A 23,036-nucleotide genomic window follows, 5' to 3' on the forward strand; every position below is an offset into this window, starting at 1 on the left:
CCGGGGAGGTCCGGGGCTACAAGGTCACCTTCCACCCTAGTGGGGATGACGTGGACCTTGGGGAGCTGGTCGTCGGCCCCCACGACCACACCGTGGTGCTGGAGGAGCTCAGGTGGGCTCCCCCACACAACGTCCAACCTGATTTTTATATTTATTACCTACTTGCTGAACAGTAAATCACACTGTACTGTAAGAGCTTGACAACAAAGTACGGAGATGAAGAAATATGAACAAAGTACATATTTACACAATGGATTCGATATATTGACTTTTCATAGCTCTATAATTAGAATTGCTGCCAACCTTCCACTATAGCGTCTGGCATTCATTGGGATTGGGTTTATATCATATTTACAGTGAAAAATATAAATACAAGTACAATAACCCAACAAATAGGTCCACAACATTGAAAAACTAGAAAAAATTCAACAACTTGATCTACAACATTGTTGTCCCTTTAACATCCTCTTCATAATTTACCTGCCGTCCTTAAAAATGAGTTGAATAGATTCAAGATTCAAGAGGTTTATTCGTCACATACATATACATACTCTCGTACATATATACAGTGAAATGTCAATGCAACGCACCAGGTGGTTACACACAATATGTTCTAGACTGAACACAATAGCTACCTTCCTACTTGACTAACTAACTGATTCCTAAAACGTAATGCAGTAAGTCGAATACTATAGAATAGAATAAAATAAAATATGTAGAATAAAATAAAATAAAATAAAATAAGAACTCAAAGGTAATGCAGGGATGGTATACAAAATAGAATAAAGGGAATAGGCTTATGTATATGGGATAGACTTATGTATATAGGATAGGCTATTTATGTATATACAGATATGTGCATTAAAGTGGCATGTGAATAAAGTCAGGTAGTGTTTGTGAGATATACAGCACAGTATACAACAGTACAGCCAGCAATACGGTAACACCGAACAACCCAGAACAGTGATACAGTATGCTGTACAGTATGCTACATACAGTACAGTAAGGTAGTGGAGCCTATGTGTGTGGCTCAGTGAAGACCCCTGGTGAGGTCAGCATTGACAGTTCTTATGGCTTGCGGGAAGAAACTCTGTCTCAGTCTCTCTGTCCTCGCTGTGTGACTGCGGAGGCGCTTGCCTGACCGCAGCAGCTGAAACAGTCTGTTGTTGGGGTGATGAGGATCCTTCATGATCCTAAGGGCCCTGCTACTACACCTCCTGGTGTATAAGTCCTGCTGGGAGGGGAGGGTAGTTCCAGTGGTACGTTCAGCTGAACGCACCACCCTCTGCAGGGCCCGCCTGTCCTGAGCAGTACAGCTCCCAAACCAGGCAGTGATGTTGCCTGTCAGGATGCTCTCCACTGCTCCAGAGTAGAAGGACTTGAGGATCCTCACCGAGACCCGGAATTTCCTCAGCTGCCTGAGGTGGTAGAGACGCTGCATCGCCTTTCTCATCAGAGTGTCTGTTTGTAAAGTCCATGTTAAATGTTCTGTGATGTGGACTCCCAGGTACTTGAAGCTGCTCACCCCCAAGTGCCTGGGAGTAGATGGAATGGATAGATCTTAAATACGCCTTGATCACATTGATCACATGACGATTGATCACATTTTTTGTCATTTTTGTTATTTTTCCCTCCAGGGCAGGAACTAAGTATTCAGTGGCTGTGTTCGGAGTGTTTGACGGGGGGCAGAGTATGCCTTTGGCAGGAGAGGAGCAAACCACACTCGTTGATGTGACGGAAACCCCTACTCTCGATCCATTGGGTAAAATAAATCACTCTGTACTTCCCCGGTAGCCTCAACCTGCACGCCTGAAAAACGTCCATCCTAATATGTGTCATCTCAAGCACACTCAAAAATTACATCAAAAGTTAACTTAAAACCGTATTTTTTTTTTTACAACAAATGAAAAGTCATAAGAGTGTGAGTGTTTAAGGAAAAAACAATATGGTAATAAAGTCTACTTCCAGATTAAATTAATTGTTGATATCATAAAAGCACTAATAGCACTGACTATGAAAAAATGTGCACCTTCGTGTGCACCAAATGTTAAATTATGGCTTGTCAGAGACAATATATCCAATATCCAATATATCAATATAAATATCTAATTTATTTTATTCACATGAATGTGATTAGTACAAATTGCTTTTAGCTGCTTTGCGCTCGTCCCCTCAACTACTCTATTTCACAAATCGTTCAAACCAGGCTGAGATGTTGACACAAAAGTTTATCTATTACCCGATCAGAAATGTCAGAAACTTGTGTGTTTTCACTTGCTCCCACATTAACTTTCCATTTGACTCAGTTTCCGCAAGACCAAGCGTTTTCTTTAGTCATGCAAAAGAAGATATTTCTTGTCTTAATTTTTCATCATCGAACATCGCTAACGGAAAATGTGCTCTGCTAACAATTACCAAGGGTTTAACGAGCCAGAATGAGTGCGCTGGGCTGCGTTGGGGATGCATGCGGCTCGGAAAATGTTGTGTTTCTCATAAGACCCAGAGGAGTCGCTGACCCTGGGCAGGAATTCCTGCTGTAATGTGGAGCAGACCCAGCGACATGCTGCCCACCGGGGACACAGGCAGCACACACACACGCACGCACGCACGCACGCACGTACACACGCACGCACAGATGCACGCACGCACACACACACACACACACACACACACACACACACACACACACACACACACACACACACACACACACACACACACACACACACACACACAGCGTGCTCTACAGTAGATGACGTCTTTTTGAAGGCCAACCCATGGGTTCCCACACCAATACTCTGTTTTTGTCTTTTCCAATTGAGTTTTTAACTGATGGACAAAATACAATATGTTCTATGGAGGAAACTTATCAGCGAATGTGGTACGTTTTGTTTCCCGGGGTTATTTTTTACCAGGTTAAGTCCCATTGAGATTCCTGATCTCTTTTCAAATAGAGCCCTGACCAACACAGCAGCAATAGTGCTGCAAAACATATAAAAACAAGATGTAAGAAAGGCATAAAAAAATCGTAAATAGACCGAAAAGATTACTTTTATGATTATTGAATGCAAAATCCAACCTTTATCAGTAAAATTATAATGTAAAATGATCAGTAAAATGCATATGCATATAAGAATATGCTCAAATGTACTACAGCCGTCAGCATCAAATTAGTCCTTTGACCGCTCCTTAAACCGCCCCTTAATTTTTAGTTGAGTAAAGTTTTGAAATTGACAATACACATTGGTTTAATTTGCCAGGTTCTGCAAACATTCATAGGAATTTATTCAAAATTAAAATATTCATTCACTTTAGATAATAAATTCAAAATTCTTCAGTCAGTATTTTAAACCTATAAAAGATTTCAATTTTTGTGATACAGGCTTCAATATTCGATAGTTATTTGTCAAATTAACATGCCATTGGATACATATTTACAAACACAATCAATACGATACGATACAGTACAAATCCTGTCATCCGCAAGGTGTACATCTTAACCTGAAATTAATCTCTTTGTTTGTCTTTTTGTCGGACACAATTAATTGAGGAATACAGTGCAACCCAAAACACAAATTACACACCAGTGAAATATTACACACAACAGGCCAATCCGCGTGTTTATTTGCTGCAACTCTGAAGGGCAGGATCCGGCACAGTCGCCTGTGTTGTATCGGATTCCTTTTAGTGCTCCCTCTGTTTATGACATGTGTTTTTATTAATGGCCGACGTGGTGTAACCCAAACACACTGAGGCCATGAGTTCCAGACGCTGTTTCCATCTCTCTGAAAAACAGAACGGAATTCAAACGGCAATATTTCCTACCATCCTTCACACATTTACGCATTGTTGTTCTGTCTCTTCACTTTGAAGAAAGGACTGATATAACAGCAGAGCCCAACACTAACATTTAGAAGTGGTTGCCAAGCTGTTGGTTGCCAAGACTGACAAAACACTGACTGACACTTGTTTCACCATTTTTGCCAGACTAAATTAATGTGACAGCACAAGACGCGCATATTTTTTTAACATATGAAAAGAGGTCAACAATGGTGCAACCAGATTGCCGCGCAAAATCGTTGACAATGATTAAAAATTTGTTGGCTGGGGCAGTTGGGCAACCGTTATTGTCAAGCCCTGAATCGGCACAAGTGGTAGAAATTGGTATTTCTATTTTTCATATTTTGGCCACTAATTCGTTCTATCTCAGTCAATCTTTTTTTTCTTTCAGATTTTCATGACTTCATGAGATGCACTTGTTTACATATAGCCAATCAGATCAAATCATCACATTATGAAGCCACTCCCACCTGGACGCTTTGTCTTTCACTTTACTTTACATCAACCTTTTCGACATTGTACCTAAGGTTGGCTTATGAATATTAATTAGGGTGATACCATGCCCTCTCAGATTTGGAGATTCATTATGGGTAAAACTATGTAAAACACACTATGAGTAATTTGCAAATGAAAAAAAATTGCTGAATGTGTTATAATGACATGTTAAATGTTAGTAGACATAGAAAGTTAAGGCTGATTCATTATTTTGGCCCGTCTTTAAAAACACAAAAAAGTTAACATACACGGTACATCACTTGCCTCCTAACCTGTTTTCATTTGTGCAGGGTCCATCTTTTATGGCTCAGTGTCCTCTCATCCTGCGACTCGCCCTCTAATGTGCAGGACTGAAAGCTTTTCCAACCCTACAGGTGTCTGGAATAGTGACTTCTGAACCATGGCAGGAATGTGCAATAACTTTGGGAGAGGAGAGCTCGTATCTCGCGCCTTTGGAAGCTGACACGGAGGAGAAGGATAAACAAGGATGTGACAATTAGTCCTGATGATGACAAAATTACATCTTGCAAAACGTGTTATGTAGCAAAAATGTAAATAATGTTCTGTAATAATGTAAAAAATTACATGTAATGTATCATGTATTTTATACCCCTCTGTAATTATGTTTTTTTTGTTTAAGCTGTCTTTGGTCCTTCTTGTGTCTGTGGGTGCGTGATTTACACCCTCCTTTCACACACATGCTCTTATCTCCTCTAATCTCTGAGTTTACACCACTTGGGCACATTCTACGGGGGGTCCAAGCTCTACTGGGCCTCTTTCACGCTGCTCTCTTTTTCTCTCTCTCGCTTTCTCTGGGCTCGACAGCTGTTCAGTGTAAGACCACGGCCATGGCCGACATCATCCTGCTGGTTGACGGCTCCTGGAGCATCGGACGCCTCAACTTCAAAACCATCCGATCCTTCATCGGCCGCATGGTCAGCGTCTTTGACATCGGCCCTACCAGGGTCCAGATCGGTACTTTCACCAAGACAATTCTACCGATATTACTGCTTCTTCTGCTGCTACTGTTCTTACTAGTAACTGTTTAAGTGCAGTACTACTTCAATTACTCTTGCCAATACTACTGTTTCCATCACTGCTGCTGCTTCATCAACGGGGATGGTAGCTCAGGCGGTAGAGCTGGTGGTCTAGTGATCTAAAGGTTGCTGGTTCGATCCCAGGCTCCTCCTGCTAGCATGCTGTAGTGTCCTTGAGCAAGACACTTAACCCCTAATTGCTCCTGATGGCTGCGTCCGTCGGTGTTTGAACAATTGTAAGTCGCTTTGGATAAAAGCGTCTGCTAAATCTAATGTAATGTTCATCACTATGACCACTATTGCACCGCTACGTATTGCATTTATTTATCTATCAATCTATGTATCCATCTATGAATCTATCTATCTATCTATCTATCTATCTATCTATCCATCTGTCTGTCTGTCTGTCTGTCTATCTATCTTGTAAATCCACGATATGTACTCATCAATACCCCAAATTAACTTTCAGGTGTCAGTGCTTATCCTTCTTTATTCAATTCATAAATAATTATTGCCATGTATCTGCAGTGTCCTCTGTGTGTTAAACAGTCTTGTGTGGTTCCTCCAGGTCTGGCTCAGTACAGTGGAGACCCCAAGACCGAGTGGCACCTGAACGCCCACTTGACCAGGCAGTCTCTGCAGGATGCCGTGGCCAACCTACCCTACAAAGGAGGCAACACTATGACAGGTGACTGAACACTGATCCCTGATCCCTACTGGTATCTGAACTAAAGCTACAGCTTTTTTTTGCTCTAAACCTAGGATGGTCAGGATGGTTTAATTCACAAAATAAAATTAAATCAACCTTCGTGTTTAAAGCAACACTGTTTAACTTTTTACCTTAAAATAACAGCTTCAAAATACTTTTGATGGTACACTGACTTGCAGGTACGTCAGAATTCCGATTCGAAATCAAAAATCGATCGAATTGAGTGTTCGATTTCAAACATCGATATCACAAGCAGGTTTGCGATTCTCCCTGTATTTCTTTGGGTAATATTGCTGGCATATTGCCGCGGTCAAGATCCGCCGGTAAACTAAATGCAATGTGCGCTGGGGGTTGTAGAGTGCGGCTCGCCGGCTTCGAAACGACTTTCATGAAGTTTGGTTCGGAGTTGGGAGAGCTGCGCCGCATCCCTCAATGCACACTGCACCCAACCACCTGGCACTAGGGCTGCAGGAACAAAATTCTAGTAGAATTTGAATATTACAAAAAAGATAACAAAATAGGTCAATAAAAGTTCATCCAGTTTGTTTCACAGTGAAAGCACATTAGACAGAAATATTCCCGGTACCGGACCGTTAATACACGGTCAGGATCTTTTCAGGAGCGATCTGTGGTCTGCTCCACAGCAGAGCAGCAGCAGGAAACGGAGTAAATTAAATACATCTAGAGTTTTTATTTGCTTTGTTTAGAGAAAAGATCGCTCTGATCAGAGCTGCGGAGCTGCAGGTAATTATTTGCCTTTGAGCGTTATTATAGCGCTTATTTTGGTGAGTAACTTAAATGTAGTGTAATAAGTAACTTCTTGTTTATTATTCTAAAGTCAAGTTTTGCTAAAGCTCTTAACTGTTTAGGTGTGTTGTTTAAATATTCTCATATTTTTGTGATTATTTATAATCCTTAATATTCAAATAAAAGTTACTTATTGATAAACAAGTGTTTTGCTTTACAAATCAAGACTCGATAGTCATAACAATGGCATAGCCGTCAGTGCTGAAAAAAAAAGTTTAAATCATAAATTTAATAGAATGGTGACCTTGAAATTTGAAAGTCAAATTGAGTCGTGGATTTGGAGAATCGTGACACCCCTACTAACTTGTAATGTGGAGAATGGAGAACCTCTTTCATTCCTGCCCACCCCCTTAATCGCCTGTTCTTTCACTATGTAACTTTTGTGTTCGGGTTCGAAATCGCAGGAAAAGTGTGTTATGCTTTCCCGCACTATATTACTTGCTTGATGTTTGGCTCAGAGTTTCCGTTAGCCGGTAATTACAGGTTTTTTGCCGGCTAAGAAAAAACAACAAAAAAAAAAACTGATAAATTATAATCTTTCCGGACAAAATGTCCGTTAATAATGCTCATTCAAAACGTAGCTGCACCTGCAGGGCCAGGATCCCACCTCACCTCAGCTGGTGCGCACCGGCCTTCACTTTCATTGCGCCACAAGGTTTGTTTCTCGGGTATCCTGCCCCGGTAGACAGTCGCGCTGGTAGCAGGGGGCCCCGTCCCTCCCCGCGGGGAGAGAGGGTGCAGCGAGCACTCAGTCCATGGCTCCGGGAGCCGGAGAGGTCCGTGAAAGGGCCACTGTAACCTAGGTTTACATTATATTTGTGTTCGTAACACAGACTCTTACAGACACCATACCGCATCATGCTGCTTTAAACTTTGAACTTTACTTTGAACTCCTAAAAGTTTGACATCGCCTCTTGGTGGCTTCATGCAGGAATGGCTCTGAACTACATCCTTCAGAACAACTTTAAAGCCAACGTGGGAATGCGTCCGGACTCTCGCAAGATCGGTGTTCTCATCACCGACGGCAAATCCCAGGATGAGATCGTGTTCAACTCCCAGAACCTGAGAGACCAGGGCATCGAGCTTTACGCCATCGGTGAGTTGCTGTTCCAATCTTTAAGGAATTTGTCCCTACATGGTTTTTGTATGCCATGAATATTATAGAGTTTTAAATGTTTCTGATTTGATTTTGGAGTTTATAAATGCCTCACATTTGCACTTTAATTAATGTAGAACAGATTAATTAATTTTGCATCACTGGCTTGTGTCTTTGAAGTAGAGGATAGCAGGTCCTTTACTACCAATCACTTTTCAATACTAGAGCTAGACAGGCCTACTGACCCAACCCTTAAATATCAGCATTGGGCTAATTGGCTGTCAAAAGGTTATCCCTGTTGAAGTGTATTTACAGTGGCACGCCTCTCTTTCAGGTGTGAAGAACGCTGATGAGAACGAGCTGAGGTCCATCGCCACTGACCCTGACGACATTCACATGTACAACGTCAACGACTTCAGCTTCCTCCTGGACATCGTCGATGACCTCACTGTCAACCTCTGCAACAGCGTCAAGGGCTACGGTAGGACCAACATCTCGTCAAGGCTATTGGATTTCTCTGATGTTTTTTACATTGATATTAACTCGGCTATATTAGTAAATTGAAACATGTCAAAAACGGTCAAAAACATTTGTGCCTGCGTTGTGGTCTTCTTAGCTATTTGCCCATCAATTTATTTTTAAATTGTTTGTGAAAATGCATTTTGTGTCCAAATTCGACAATTGGACTAGTGTTGGAAATAGTTTGGTCTGTTGTCCTTTGAATTATATGAATCATATATGAGACATTATATACTGATAAAAATTATTTTGAATTGCTGCTTCAGGTTAAACCTTTGTTGTTTTTTTTCCCAGTGATTATTGTTGTCACAAAAGCAGTTTTTTTTTTCAACCCATAATTCGAGTGCCTTTTTGAGTGTGTCTTTTTGTTGAAGAAGTGTGAGCCAGCTTCTTGTTTTGCTTTAATGAAAAGCAAAATATTATTTGATATCTTAATATTGTCTCTATTTTCTCCTTCCTCCTTCTTCCGCCTTTTAAAATGCATTTAACAGTACAAAATATAGCCAAATTAAGTATGAAATATTATATTATACATATTAAAATTCCCGCTTTCTTTAAAATCAGAGCTTTTTGAAATATCAGACAGCTTTTCAATTTCCAAATCCTCCCAGGTTATTTCTGCTGAGGGAGGTTTATGTTCAAGATTCAAGTTTTGTTGATTTAGTTAATATTTTAGAAGGATTAATGACCAGTGGGGCGTTAGTCATATATATGTTTTAGGGTGGTCATAATAAACATGTAGTTTTCTTATTATCTATGAATAGTGCAGATCCAGCCCAACAATGAAGGAGAATACCGAGGCGATCAACTTGACTTGGACGTTGAGATGTGCCAGTGAAAAGAGAAAACTACAGCCAGCAACTTGCGGATATTATCTTCAATACAAAGCAATTTTGCTCTGCGCCCCATTAATCTGGACCTCTGAAGGATTTGGCCAAAGAGATCTGATGGAAAACTGAAGCACTGGAAGGACTTTTTTGTCTGTAAATCAGTTTTACGAGAAAAAATGCGGCAGTGATTTATAACTCTGTCAAGGAACGTTCTTCTTTTCTAAGAAGCCTTTTCTTCAAAAAAATGTTGATTACGCGGCAAGCCAGCAACCCCTTCTGTTAGGGAGCATTAACTAGACGAGGACAGGTTTGTGGCTCGTGGTTTATTGTGCGAAATGCTCGACATGTTCGATCACATTCCCCCCCTCTTCTCTCTTCCAGGAGAGGGTCTAGAGGGGCCCACGGACCTCGTGACCTCAGAGGTCACGCACCACTCCTTCCGGGCCACCTGGACGGCGCCAAGCGGCCCGTCGGAGAAGTACCGCGTCACGTACGCAGCCGTGACTGGGGGACCCACTCTGGAGGTCAGACCACAACCCCCTCCTCTCCTTTTTTTCCTTTATTCCTCACTTCTCCGCTGCAATTTGTTCCAGCCATGCGGCCTTGAGGCCAGACTGCACGCCGGATTTGATCCCAACCAAAACCCACACCAGCTGATTTCACTATTTAGTTTTCCCCTGCAGTCGACGGAAGGCTAATCAGTTGCGTCATCTACCGTTTGGCTGCGCTAAAAACCTCTGTACACTCTGACCTCTAAGGACACATGGCTTCAACTACTTCTCTGGAATCAAGTGCAACAACAAAAATAATAATAATGATAATGATAATGCTAATAATAATACAAAATACTAATAAAATATTAATAATAACAGGGTTCTTACCAGGTCCTTGAGGTGCTTGAATTTTGTCTTCAGAATTGTAAAGACTGGAATACCATGAAAATAGCCTCTTTTATGCTGAAGAGCTTGAAAAGTCCTTGAAAAAACAAGATGATTGAAAACCTGTGATATTCCCCTTGGTTTTGTTATTTAAATCATAACATAATAAAGATTTCCCTGAATCGCTTTTACAACATTAGAAAGGGAAATGTTTTGGAAATAGACAATTATAATAGTAGATGACAATGAGATTAATAAAGTTGATACTGTGTACATACTGTATAATAGATATATTAATTATGGGGATGGTAGCTCAGGAGGTAGAGCTGGTCGTCTAGTAATCTAAAGGTTGCTGGTTTGATCCCAGGCTCCTCCTGCTAGCATGCTGTAGTGTCCTTGAGCAAGACACTTAACCCCTAATTGCTCCTGATGGCTGCGTCCGTCGGTGTTTGAATAATTGTAAGTCGCTTTGGATAAAAGCGTCTGCTAAATGCAATGTAATGTAATGTAATTAATATAAATGATAGACAATGTGACTAAGATTGTATTATATTTTGATTTAAAAAGATCACATTGAGAATTAATCATATTTGTTCTGCGTCCTTCAAAGTACTTCAAAATCAACAGAAAAGTTCATAAAACATGAGAAGAAGGAAAAATGAATTAAAAAAAAACAATAAGAGAGAAAAATAAAAAAGAGAAGGGAAACTAAAATCTAATGAAAAATATAAATAAATGTCTGTATCAAAATCACTAGATTAAAGATATTGCATCAAATGACGAAAGGGCTCAGATACACTTATCAAATGGAGGATTCTTCCTTCTCTCTGTACAAAATAACAACATTTTGGGAGAGGTCATAATCCGGTACAATCTCTTTGCTCTTTCTCTAAGAACGTCAAATTCTCTTCACCTAAAGACTATTATCAAATATATCTGTGTCTTTCAAATGATCTTGCAGTATAGAGAAATGTTTTTTTCCCTGATAAAATAAGTGTTAAAGTGTTTCACTTTTCCCCTGATTTATGTGCACACCCATCTTCTTTGGGTTGAGATGATCGACAGCTCATGTCCAAAGTGATTGGATGGACTTGGCAGTTTTCTCTGATTCATTTTTTAAGCTGGATATGCTCCCTATTTGTTCTGGCTCGGAAAACCTGCCCATCTATAGATACTTGACAAAAATGTCAAGATGAACAGCTGAAAATTGTCTTTACGTCTTGAGGATCACTTCCCTTTGTCTCCAATTAGACTTGGGTTGGGTTGGGTTGAACAGGGTGCAAACCAAACAGTGCACACTGTTTGGTTTGAATCTGCTCCGAGCTCCAGATGGGTGGGTGTCATCATTCAGGTATCAGCTCAATATTCCCTGCAAAATGCAAGGCTTACTAAACTGATTTTCAAACACGTTTTACTCCTATTAAACAGTGGATGTCCTGTATTATCTTATATCGCAAATCCCACCTGGCTGGAGGTCCTAGCGGGTTGACACTTATTTTAAACACAGAGTGAACCCTGTTTGTTTGACTCTCAGAAGCTGCAATCTCAAACACAGTTGCTTTGGTGACCCTGCGTTCAGTTTACACTTAACCTTCTGTCACTCATGTCTTTAAAAACAGAGGACTGGGTCTTTTCCATCTTCTCTGCTCTTATTGGCTGTTGTCAGATGGCGTTTTTTGTGATTTTAATCTTGCGTCCCTGAAATCAAACAGAAAGGCCAGAGCAGGAGTTTCCATGGGGCCCCATATGGAGAGACCCGTGCCCTCCTTTAATCTCAAACAACTGCCTTATACTGGCTGTGTGTACATTACTAGCATCCTCATCTTCCTTCTCTGGTTTCACAGGCTTTCGTCCTAATCTTTATGCTAACACTGAGATGTAAACCGTCAGAACCAAAATTGGCATGTTCACCATGTTCACAATCTTGCATGAAGTAATAGGTGACGTTTACTGTAAGTCGCATTTTCTTTATGTTGAATTCAGGCGATAGTTTTAAGACATTTTTATGAATTTGTTCATTCATTCATTCATTCAATTGTGTTCATTAAAAAAAAAAAAAAAAAGTTGTGAATTGTTTCGTAACTGAATGACTGGTGATAGGGGAACCCCGGAGGTGTAAAAAAAATGCCCTTGTCATTCAGGTGATTGTTGATGGGACAGTGACCTCCACTGTCCTGGTCAACCTGAATCCGCTGACTGAATACGTTGTCAACGTCTACGCCGTGGTCGGCCAGGAGAAAAGCGAACCTCTGACAGGAACCGAAACAACCTGTGAGTCTGCTGCTTCTCCGTCATCAAGTCTTCCTCTTAACTGCATGCACCCACTGACTATGGAGCAACGTCCTAATTTCTCTGGTGGTTTCCCAGAATTTGGCCAGCCCTCAACGCCAAGGCCTTTGGCAATAACTTTTTTTACCATCAATAGTACAAAATTGTCGGGCGCTTTTTTTGAACAGTTCTTGGCAAAAAGTGATGAAAGTCCAAGTTGGTCCAGTTCCTGTGAAATTGAACTGTTTCTCAACATTCATTGCTGCGTCTTTGCAATTGAGCCTGTTGAGAAGTCTAAGTCTATCATCCACCCCAAAACTTTTGTCCTTGTCACTGCATTTACCTTCCCTTTTTCTTTAATGATGCTGGATGGCGGAGTTGGTGAGAATCGGCGTTGTTTCCACTGGTTGCCATGGTGCCTTTTAAACTTTTAAGCCATTTTCGGTCAGTCAGTACGTTCCGTTTTCATTAGGCAGTTGATAATGTACCATCCTAATTCCTACATACGGTTGTTTATCTCAAAGATAAACAATTTGCAATTCCATGCTAATGATCACGATTCAGATGCATTGACGGAACTTGTTTGTTTTTTTGCGTGACTCTGGTTCCGTGTCTCCGTTTACAGCACAGAGAATATCGAGCACCTGATTTGTTTTTCAGAAAGCTCTTAGACAAACACAGTCCCACACTGCGACGGGACAGGATGGAAAACTCCAGACTGTTTAGTCAGAAAAGATTGTTATTTCTCACCGCTGCGGTCTTTGCATATATCCTAAATAAACAAATGTAATTCAACACAACTCTAAGTACTTTATTTCCGCATTAGTTTTTTATTATGTTGGCTTTATTTGTTCTTAAATAAGTGACCTGTTTTTATAGTGAGGATTTAAACCATTTCCCACTGTAATAAAGGATAAAGTGTTGTTCTCTCTTTTCCTCTTATAAATGCTGCTACTAGCCGTTAGATCACTATGATTTTTTTTTTTCCTATACTGTGATTATTTATACAAACCCTGAGTTAGTTTGTAATGTAATTCTCCACTGTGGCTCGCTCATGAGGGGAGTGTGTCTCTAATCTGTCTCTCGTTTCTCCACAATGAAAACACTGTAAGGAGAAAGAGCTTGACCATGCAAAAATGACTTAAAGACCTTTAACTATATAAATGGAAGTTATATTAACTTTAAAAACATTTGTATGTTTTGGCTGCACAAATTATTTCTATTAAGATTTTCAACGATCTTTTGATTTTGACTTAAGTTCACTCATTTTATGAACAACACTGCTCTTAGTTTTAGTTGTTTTTAGGTTTATCTATCTATCTGTCTGTCTGTCTGTCTGTCTATCTATTTATTATTTGTCTATGACCAGGGCCTTTATTTTCCTCAACTGTAGAGGGTACCAGGCCTTTATTGGAAGCAGGCTTATATTAGAGGCAGGCTTTTATATCTAAAAGCAAAACTAAAATTCTCTCTTTGAATTTTAAATCAAACTTCAGTTTGGGTGCCATGCTCCTCAAAATATCAAATATCAAATATCAAAATATTTTAAGAGATATCTTTATTTGTAATTTCTCAGCACTGGCATCATTTTTTTGTTCGGAGACACAGAAACGACTGGGACGCTAGTGGACCGCAGGTCCCTCTCTTGCCATAATGCAATCCAATGTCCTGATCCAATGTCAGAACGTCCCTTAGTTGGGTTTAAAATGTTTGTTTCATACGTGTAGAAATTATTGTGTAGTTATTTGTTCGTGTTGACCACGCCCCTGGCATTTATTAAAGGACCCGTTTTTATTTGAGTAGCGGTTTATATTTGAGGAAATATAGTATCTATCTTTGAGATATCTTTGCTCTCTGTTCATTTTTGCTCATTGTATTACTTATACTAATATTAAATGTATTGAGTTCTGTTGAGGCTGATTTGAGTTGCTCTTCTTTCATCCATCCATCCATGCATCGATCCATTCCTCTGTCCATCCATCCATCCATCTGTCCAGTGGCTCTGCCGGCAGTGAAGAACATGGATGTGTTTGAGGAGAGAGTGACCACCATGCGGGTGCGGTGGCAGAAGGTGGCCGGAGCCACAGACTACATGGTGCTCTATAGAGCCACCAACTCCACTGAGGCAGCTGTCGATAAAGAGGTGAGGAGGAGTAGACCATCTCACACTGTCTCCATGTCTCTCTCTTAGTGTCTCTCTCTCTCTCTCTCTCTTTCTCTCTTTCTTGCACACACACACACACACATACACACACACACACACACACACACACACACACTGGGCTACTGGTCACAGTTAATCTAATATTCCAATACCTAAAACAATGTGCTCTCTCCAGCTCTCCAATATTGAATTGTGTTGGAAAAGGATTTCAGGGAGATGGAAAATAAATGTTTTGTTTATGAATTATATATATTTTAAGAATATATGATGAGTCAATATGAATCAATCGAATAACTAATCGAGCGCACAAATCCTCAAAGGGGAGCTATGCACTGAAAATATGGTGTTTAACAGCCATCGCTTTTCTTCAGTGCATAGAAGCTAAAGTCAACTCAGATTTTGAATCACAAATAACACACATAACTCATACTCGTTTAGTGAACATATAAAATATAAAATTATATAAAACATATACGTAATTAATTATTATAAAATTACTATGTCATTAATATTTGCTTACCTACAGCAATGGAACCCCTCGACCTAATTAGACTAATGTAACACATGTATTATATTATCATATACAGTATGCAAGTAATTATGGAAATTACTTCAGAATGTCGCCTCATGATCTATACTGCTGCAGCTAACTGAAACCTTATGAAGTTATATGATGCCGACAATACCAGAGGTTTTTATTACCACAAAGTGCACTCAACTGGGATTGCATTGAACTCATGAAATTGTCATGAAAGCAATACGCTTGAAAAAAAAATAAAACGACCAATGACCCAACTACAACTGGATTATGATTTTATGACTGATTTGCAGGGAGGGAGGAAAAAGTCACCTCACTCTGGCAGCATCAATCATAATCCCGTCTCGCCCACTTTGATATCCACTCCGTTCTCTGCACGAGCACTGTACGAGGCGATGGTTTTTAGTTTAGAATATATAGCATCTGTTCCCTTTATATCATCCCAATGACTTCAGGGCAGTGAGCTAATCCTTGCCATTACCCAACTTATCCGAGGGGTCTGCTTTTCGTAGCCGTGCTGGCCGTCTGGACAACCTGACGCTCCGCAGGCTCTGGCTAGCGCTCCGTTATAACATTTATATGGAAATGCTGAGCAAGCCAATTAAAGTGTGCACGTGTGTGTGCATGTGTGTGTGTCGGTGTGTGTGTGTGTGTGTGTGTGTGCCAGTGTGTTCTGTGCGGGCTGTTTACCAGGTGTTAAGTGTAAACCTCCGTTTGGCTGTTTTGGGTCTTTATGCTGCTCCCTTCGTCCAACTCTCTCCCTAATAGAACTACCGCACACACACACACACACACACACACACACACACACACACACACACACACACACACACACACACACACACACACACACACACGCACACACAAACACACACATACACATACACACACCATATCTTTGTCCTTTACCATGCTTTCCTCACTTCACCTTCTCCCTTCTTCCTTCTCTCCACTCTCTTGTTCTTCTGTCCATGCCACCATTTTCTCCTCATTAACTTTGTCTGTCTGTCTCTTTTGTGCTGTTATTTGTCTTTTCTTAATCTCCCCCTTCCTCCCTTTCTCCTCATCACAATCTCTCTCTTTAATGTTGTGCTACTAGATCATATCCCCTGACTCTCATTTTCTTTGTATATCTCACTAAATGCAGAAATATTTTGAGGCAAGATGTACAGAATATGAAAAATATGTACACTATTTATTTACAAATCAATATAAATAAAAATAATATAAAATATATTCACTTTAGAAGTATCAGCTAAAATAAACAAAATTCAAATTTAAATATAGAAGAATACATATAAAAATATATAGAACATGTAATACAGCAATGAACATCTCTCTCTCTCCCTCTCTCTATGTCACCTCCTGCCACCTACTGTACAGTTGCGTGTCGGAAGCGATGTGGACAGTGTCCAGCTGGTGCAGCTGACTCCCAACACGGTCTACTCCATCAGCCTGTATGCCCTGCATGGCGAGGCCACCAGCAACAGTCTGGAGGGGACGGGAGTCACATGTAGGAACACTGTGCACTCTGTCCACTAATTTAATATCAATCCCTAAAATGTTCAACCGCATCACAGCTCCACTGATAACCAGTATAACAGCGCTCCCTCCTGTATGATATTGCTTAAGTGTCCACCTATTGTTAAGCCTCTTTCGAAGCAGGGTGGCGTAACAGATTTTCTACTTTAAGTCATTCCCACACGCCTCATAGGAATGATGCAAGGTTCATCCAAAATACTACAAAAGCTTTGCTTAACAATGTTATTTTACGTCTGCAGTCTTTTTCAAATATTAATTTGTCTTATTTTCGGTGAAACATATATCCGTTTGTAAAATTTCATAGCACTTGGTTCAAGCCCAGTGTTTCATTTATTTGTATGAATTTTGTCAGCAAGCCATGTCAGCATATTTTAATCTCTTCCACTTAAGAAAATATCGACCTTGAGGCCAAGTGTCAGGACTGTGTAATTTCAGCAGCAAAGCACTTGCCATCTTGCTTTTCCCAACGTTCCACAATGTTTTCTTTTAGTGCCCATGCCGCCAGATGGAGTCCTCACTATCAGTGACACTACCCACAGCACCATGAATGTAAACTGGGATGCTGCCCCTGGGAACGTCCGCAAGTACATAGTCAGCTACAAGCCAGGGGAAGGAGACCTGAAAGAGGTAAAACAGCCTTGCTCCTGAACCTTCAACATGCCCTGTGAAATCTTTTAGGAATAGCTCAAATCAAGGAGCCTAACTTTTCACCTTTTTTAGAATGACTTTCCCAGCACTCGAATGGGGCAGAGCACAAACACAAAGCCTACGGCAAGCCGAATTGAACAAATACTTAATTTGCACTGTGGAATGCCAGGTCCTGTATTACTTGGCAAAAACTGTCTTTAAATGTATTATTGGTGAGAATAAGGTTTTTGTTACATTGTTACATTAGTTAAAAAAAACCAATACGTCGGAAAACTGGATATCTACCAGATTTTTACTTAACCTGTTCACTGGCCTTATCTAGGATTAAGCCTAATACTTGGCATGATTTCAAGCTTGGTAGACATGAAAGCAGACATGAACCCACACCTTGTTCTGCTTGGAAGCCTGTTAATTTTACAAGCTTAGCTGCTCTCTAGTGTCTATTTTAGACCAATGTCATGCAGTCATAAATTTTAACGTATACAACTGTTCAACATTAATTTCATGCTATTTACGTGAAGAAAGTGCAGGCAAAGGTCCGAATTTTGCGAGTTTCAGTTGAGATTTAAGTTCTTTATTTGAAGAAGGTGAAAGAAACTTGTTCTAGGAGTCGTTTCATTGGCCTCCACTGGTTTATCATGGGCTTATCATTGGTTTATTGTGAATGTCTTAAAGGGGACCTATTTTGCTCCTTTTCAACAAGTCAATATAGGTCTCTGAGGTCCCCTAAAACATTGCCTTTGATGTTTTTTGCCGAAAATACCACTGAGATTATGCATTCTAGCCATTGCACATACCTCTATAACATCCTTTTCCAAAACGGGCTGTGCCCCTTGTTCTGTCAGCCAATGGGGTTTGAGCACAAATTCCGGGTTCTTTGAGCCAAATTTGAAATGAGAAATAAGCAATCCAGTTGGTGAATCTTCACTTATATCAGATCTACAAGGCCTCATTTAAAAGTTTGTTCTGACTTTTGTTGACGTTTTCCAAGCTTGTGGGAGACACGGAGACCACAACGGGACACCGCCCCCAGGGAATATTTTGTTTCATGTCAACGTCTGAAAATACAATGTAAATAAATACATTTACAATTACAGTAAAACACACAATTTTTATTGGTTTTGTTTGGAGAAACGCACAGCAGATCGTGCACCACAGCCTACAGTCTATTAACTGCATTTTCTTTTTTTTAGAAAGAAACACTCAGCAGAATTTATTTTTAAATACTTACATTTCCATAGTCTACACTATGTTCACGGGCAGTTGGCATTAATTACTTCTTCTTTTAAAAGATTTGTTTGTTTGTTGAGTTACTCAGATCGGGGAGGTTTTAATTCTACTGTGTCTCAATGTGATATAGGACTGTGACACAAATCTGAACGGCTTGATTCATGACATGTTTTATGAAATAGCTAGCTCACAAAAAACTGACTGAGTTGTCTTATTTGACAGTTTGTGTGTTAGTTGGCCTATCAAAAACCCAAATGTATGTGCACAAGCACTGAAAAAGTTTGTTTTTCATAATAGGTCCCCTTTAAGTTGGAAAGAGAGCAGTTAGTCCTTAAAACCAAAACTCAGTGTCTGATTATGTAAGTTGTCCCAACCCAACTTGATGAGGCTCTAGGCAGGAACCCGGTTAGTGCTGTACAGCTGTGGCTTTTCAACTAGCAAAATTCACTTTTATGTCCTTTTCCCTGCAAACTAATCATGAGAATACACTGCTATCTTTAAAAATCTTCAAAGTGGTCGTGGAATCACTCAGACGAATGATGAAAGCTGGCTAAAAGTGCAGTATCCCTGAAAGCTTTATAACGTTACCTTTAGTCAGCAATAGATGTGATATCTTACTTCTGGGAAAGTGATGAGTCAAGACTTCATCGAGAGTTACAGCCACGCTTAAAATGGAGCGGGAACTAAATGTCTTTGGCCGGGGCTTCTGGGAAAACGAGTCTTCTGGCAAAGAAGATCTGTCTCTAGCCTTCCACCCGAGTCTGACGAGATAAACTCCTTTCATGGAAATCAGCCTGAGAAAAACTGTCTGGGATGTAGCTGAAGGTGTTTTTGGTTGACACCTTGTGAGCTTCCAGAAAGGTCTTTTGGAAGACAAACAGGAAACCTACGACCTGACTAATCTTAGGGCATTTCTACTGGAAGCTTAGCCCCACTCTGTGGATTTATGTCTGCAGATAGAAAGTTTGATCCTCTACACTGCAATCCTTTCTGAGTGTTCTGTGAAATGGATAACTCTAGAGCATAAATCGTCAGCAATCCCAGCTTAGTCCCAAGAATTTCAGTCTAAGCTCCCACTTGGACTTGCTATTTAAAATATATCTGCGATGATCCGATTGCAACTGGACAGTTGTAAGTACAGGTGCGAATGTAATCTATATGCATTGAGGATCTGATCCCCCAAACCACATTCAAGGGAAGTGAAATACGAGTAAACTTGATGATTCATATCCCAACTGTACTACGTGCTACGAGGACATTTATTATTCATAAGAGGTCACTGTTGAAGCATGCGGAGATGCAATAAATGTTGATCTTATCTCCCATCTCGAAAAGACACCATGTTTGAACAGGGCTTTTCTTTTCCCCGGGGCAGGTTGAAGTCAATGGAGACATCACCACACTGCATCTGTCCAGCCTCATCTCACAGGAAGAGTATGATGTGGCCGTGACCCCAGTTTATGATGAGGGACCTGCAACACCAATGCTCGGGCAGGCTTTCACAGGTTGGAAAGTCTCTTTTCCTACTTTAACCTTTTTTGTTATTGCTAAGAATGTAATTAAAAAATTGCATCAAAAAACAAACAAACATATTACAGACTTCTTTAATTTCAGGTCACCTTGTTATTTTATTTGGCTAACGATCTCCAGATCCTGGATAGTGATGTTAATTTTCCTCTTTAATTCACTTTCTCTGAAACCATCTATTTTCTCTCTTGCCCTCCGAGGGTGCACTAGGTTCTATCATAATGCATTGGTCACAAACCAGCAAATTTGTGCATCTGTTTGTGCATGTTTATCATTAAAATTACAGGTTCGCTATTTTTCAACACATTAAAAAATGTTGGTTTCCATCATTTATAATAAAATGTAATATTACCGTTACTACTGTTCCATTCCGTTATTACCGTTACTGTTCACAAAATACCCTAAGTCACATGTCTATAATACAAGTTTTCCTTATCTTGACAGTAAAGCATTTATCAAGGTTGTGCTAGTTATAATTGGTGAGAACCATGATTTTAGTAAAGCCTTGCATGGATTATAACGCAAACTAGTGAAACAAAATTGAATAGTATATTGAAAGTGAAAAATACCTATGCTGTTGACACCAAGTGAATATAGCACGTGTACAATATTCATACAGATATATTCAGATACATTAAATGCTGAAACATATTACAGACTTCTTTAATTTCAGGTCACCTTGTTATTTTATTTGGCTAACGATCTCCAGATCCTGGATAGTGATGTTAATTTTCCTCTTTAATTCACTTTCTCTGAAACCATCTATTTTCTCTCTTGCCCTCCGAGGGTGCACTAGGTTCTATCATAATGCATTGGTCACAAACCAGCAACTTTGTGCATCTGTTTGTGCATGTTTATCATTAAAATTACAGGTTCGCTATTTTTCAACACATTAAAAAATGTTGGTTTCCATCATTTATAATAAAATGTAATATTACCGTTACTACTGTTCCGTTCCGTTATTACCGTTACTGTTCACAAAATACCCTAAGTCACATGTCTATAATACAAGTTTTCCTTATCTTGACAGTAAAGCATTTATCAAGGTTGTGCTAGTTATAATTGGTGAGAACCATGATTTTAGTAAAGCCTTGCATGGATTATAACGCAAACTAGTGAAACAAAATTGAATAGTATATTGAAAGTGAAAAATACCTATGCTGTTGACACCAAGTGAATATAGCACGTGTACAATATTCATACAGATATATTCAGATACATTAAATGCTGACACACACACACACACACACACACACACACACACAGACCATATTTTCCTACGCAATTGCAGCCGAAGGCGCCTCACATGTTAAACAGACACTTTGGTGGAATTGTTCTCTCCACATCTGTCGGGACGCCCTCGTAATCCCGCTCTCTCTCTCTCTCTCTCTCTCTCTCTCTCTCTCTCTCCCCCTGTTTCTGTGCACATGGATAGATGTGGTTCCCGCCCCCAAGAACCTGCGCTTCTCCGACGTGACCCAGACCTCATTCAAAGCCGCCTGGGAGCATGGGGCTCCGGATGTGGCCCTCTACCGCATCAGCTGGACCAAGAAAGGAGAAACCAATTTCCAATATGTAGGTAGACCATGTTTGGAAATGGGAAGTGCCTGGGCCGGGTATTGGGAGGTGAGAGAAGGGAGGGGTAAGAGAAAGGCAATACAATAAAGAGAGCTGAGACTCAAATGTAAAAGAAATGAAAATAAAGTAACTAGCTTTATTTTATGCATATATTGATGCTTTTTTAATCATTTGGGTCTCAGAAGACTGTTTTTGTTATGATTTTGTTGGTCTTAGTTTCCATTTCTCAACTTGCTTTTGTCTGCTTTTTGTAATTTATACACCCCTTGTTAGCACAAAGCCACAAACAAAATCCATCCTATTGTATTTCAAAGCACACACAATAAATGTCTCTTTGCTGTTCTAGGGGGACATTAGATAATAACATTCTCTCTCTCTCCCTCTCTCTCTCTCTCTCTCGCTCTCTCTCTCTCTCTCTCTTGCTCTCTCTCTCTCTTGCTTTCTCTCTTTCTCGCTTGCTCTCTCTCTCTGACTCTCACTCTCACTCTCTATCTAGGCCATCCTAAACAACGATGAAACCACCCATGATCTGGAGGGCTTGGACCCCGACACCCTGTATGATGTCACCGTTACAGCCATCTACCCGGACGAGTCGGAGAGCGAGGACCTGATTGGAAGCCAGCGCACATGTAAATGACACAAACCACACACACACACACACACACACATACATATATACACACACACACATACACACATACACACACACACACACACACACACACACACACACACACACACACATACACACACACACACACTCAGACACTGAAAACCCCTACAACTCCACTGCCAACACACTGCGTCACTCATATTCTACACAGACTTCACAGATGTCAGACACATGGAAATAATGCTCTGTTTTCTCAATGTCTCTTTTTAGTGTTGAGGGGTCCGGATGGTATGTCATTTTGCAGGAAGGACATTTCATTCATTTTATAAATGTTCACGATCAGGGTTTCCATGGTGACGGAGGACCATAACCCACAGCGTCAGAGAAAAAAAAAACCCCAACTTTATTTTTCTTAACTGCATGCGCATCGCTGTGCCTCACCATGTGTTCACACCGCAAACAATTCGGACTACAGTTAGATGGCTGAAGGCTATTGCTATTAACAGGGAAAGATGAAGTATATTAGTTGTATATAAATATATATATAAACACTTTTAATAATAAAGCCTTAATCACCTCCACCATTCTTTGGAGTGTGTCATAGCAGTTCTTGCCTTTCGGCTATAATCGCTACGGTGTATGACTATTCATTGAAACATTATTTGTGAGAATGCAAGCAAACAATACATTTTAATTGACAGTAATTATTGCAATGGT

At 40.2% G+C, this 23,036-nt stretch overlaps 1 protein-coding gene across 3 annotated transcripts in view; it reads left to right on the forward strand.

The window, feature by feature from the left end:
• The window catches only part of col12a1b (collagen, type XII, alpha 1b), a 120,529-nt gene that overhangs the window by 31,470 nt on the left and 66,023 nt on the right, over positions 1-23,036 (forward strand). For 2 of the 3 annotated variants that reach the window (XM_080024363.1, XM_080024365.1), the window contains exons 16-30: positions 1-112; positions 1,638-1,762; positions 5,161-5,310; positions 5,941-6,060; positions 7,820-7,984; positions 8,319-8,465; positions 9,715-9,857; positions 12,353-12,482; positions 14,477-14,622; positions 16,565-16,694; positions 17,214-17,350; positions 19,977-20,106; positions 21,564-21,703; positions 22,203-22,335; positions 22,590-22,607. The exon at positions 1-112 is cut by the window's left edge and continues 81 nt beyond it. In XM_080024363.1, coding sequence (XP_079880489.1) covers positions 1-112; positions 1,638-1,762; positions 5,161-5,310; positions 5,941-6,060; positions 7,820-7,984; positions 8,319-8,465; positions 9,715-9,857; positions 12,353-12,482; positions 14,477-14,622; positions 16,565-16,694; positions 17,214-17,350; positions 19,977-20,106; positions 21,564-21,703; positions 22,203-22,335; positions 22,590-22,607 — 1,926 coding nt within the window. The remainder of the gene's footprint in view (positions 113-1,637; positions 1,763-5,160; positions 5,311-5,940; positions 6,061-7,819; positions 7,985-8,318; positions 8,466-9,714; positions 9,858-12,352; positions 12,483-14,476; positions 14,623-16,564; positions 16,695-17,213; positions 17,351-19,976; positions 20,107-21,563; positions 21,704-22,202; positions 22,336-22,589; positions 22,608-23,036) is intronic. The other variant, XM_080024364.1, reaches the window with a different exon arrangement.

The sequence above is a fragment of the Zeus faber genome (genome assembly GCF_960531495.2).
Source record: "Zeus faber genome assembly, chromosome: 2".
In the NCBI taxonomy this organism is placed as follows: domain Eukaryota; kingdom Metazoa; phylum Chordata; class Actinopteri; order Zeiformes; family Zeidae; genus Zeus; species Zeus faber.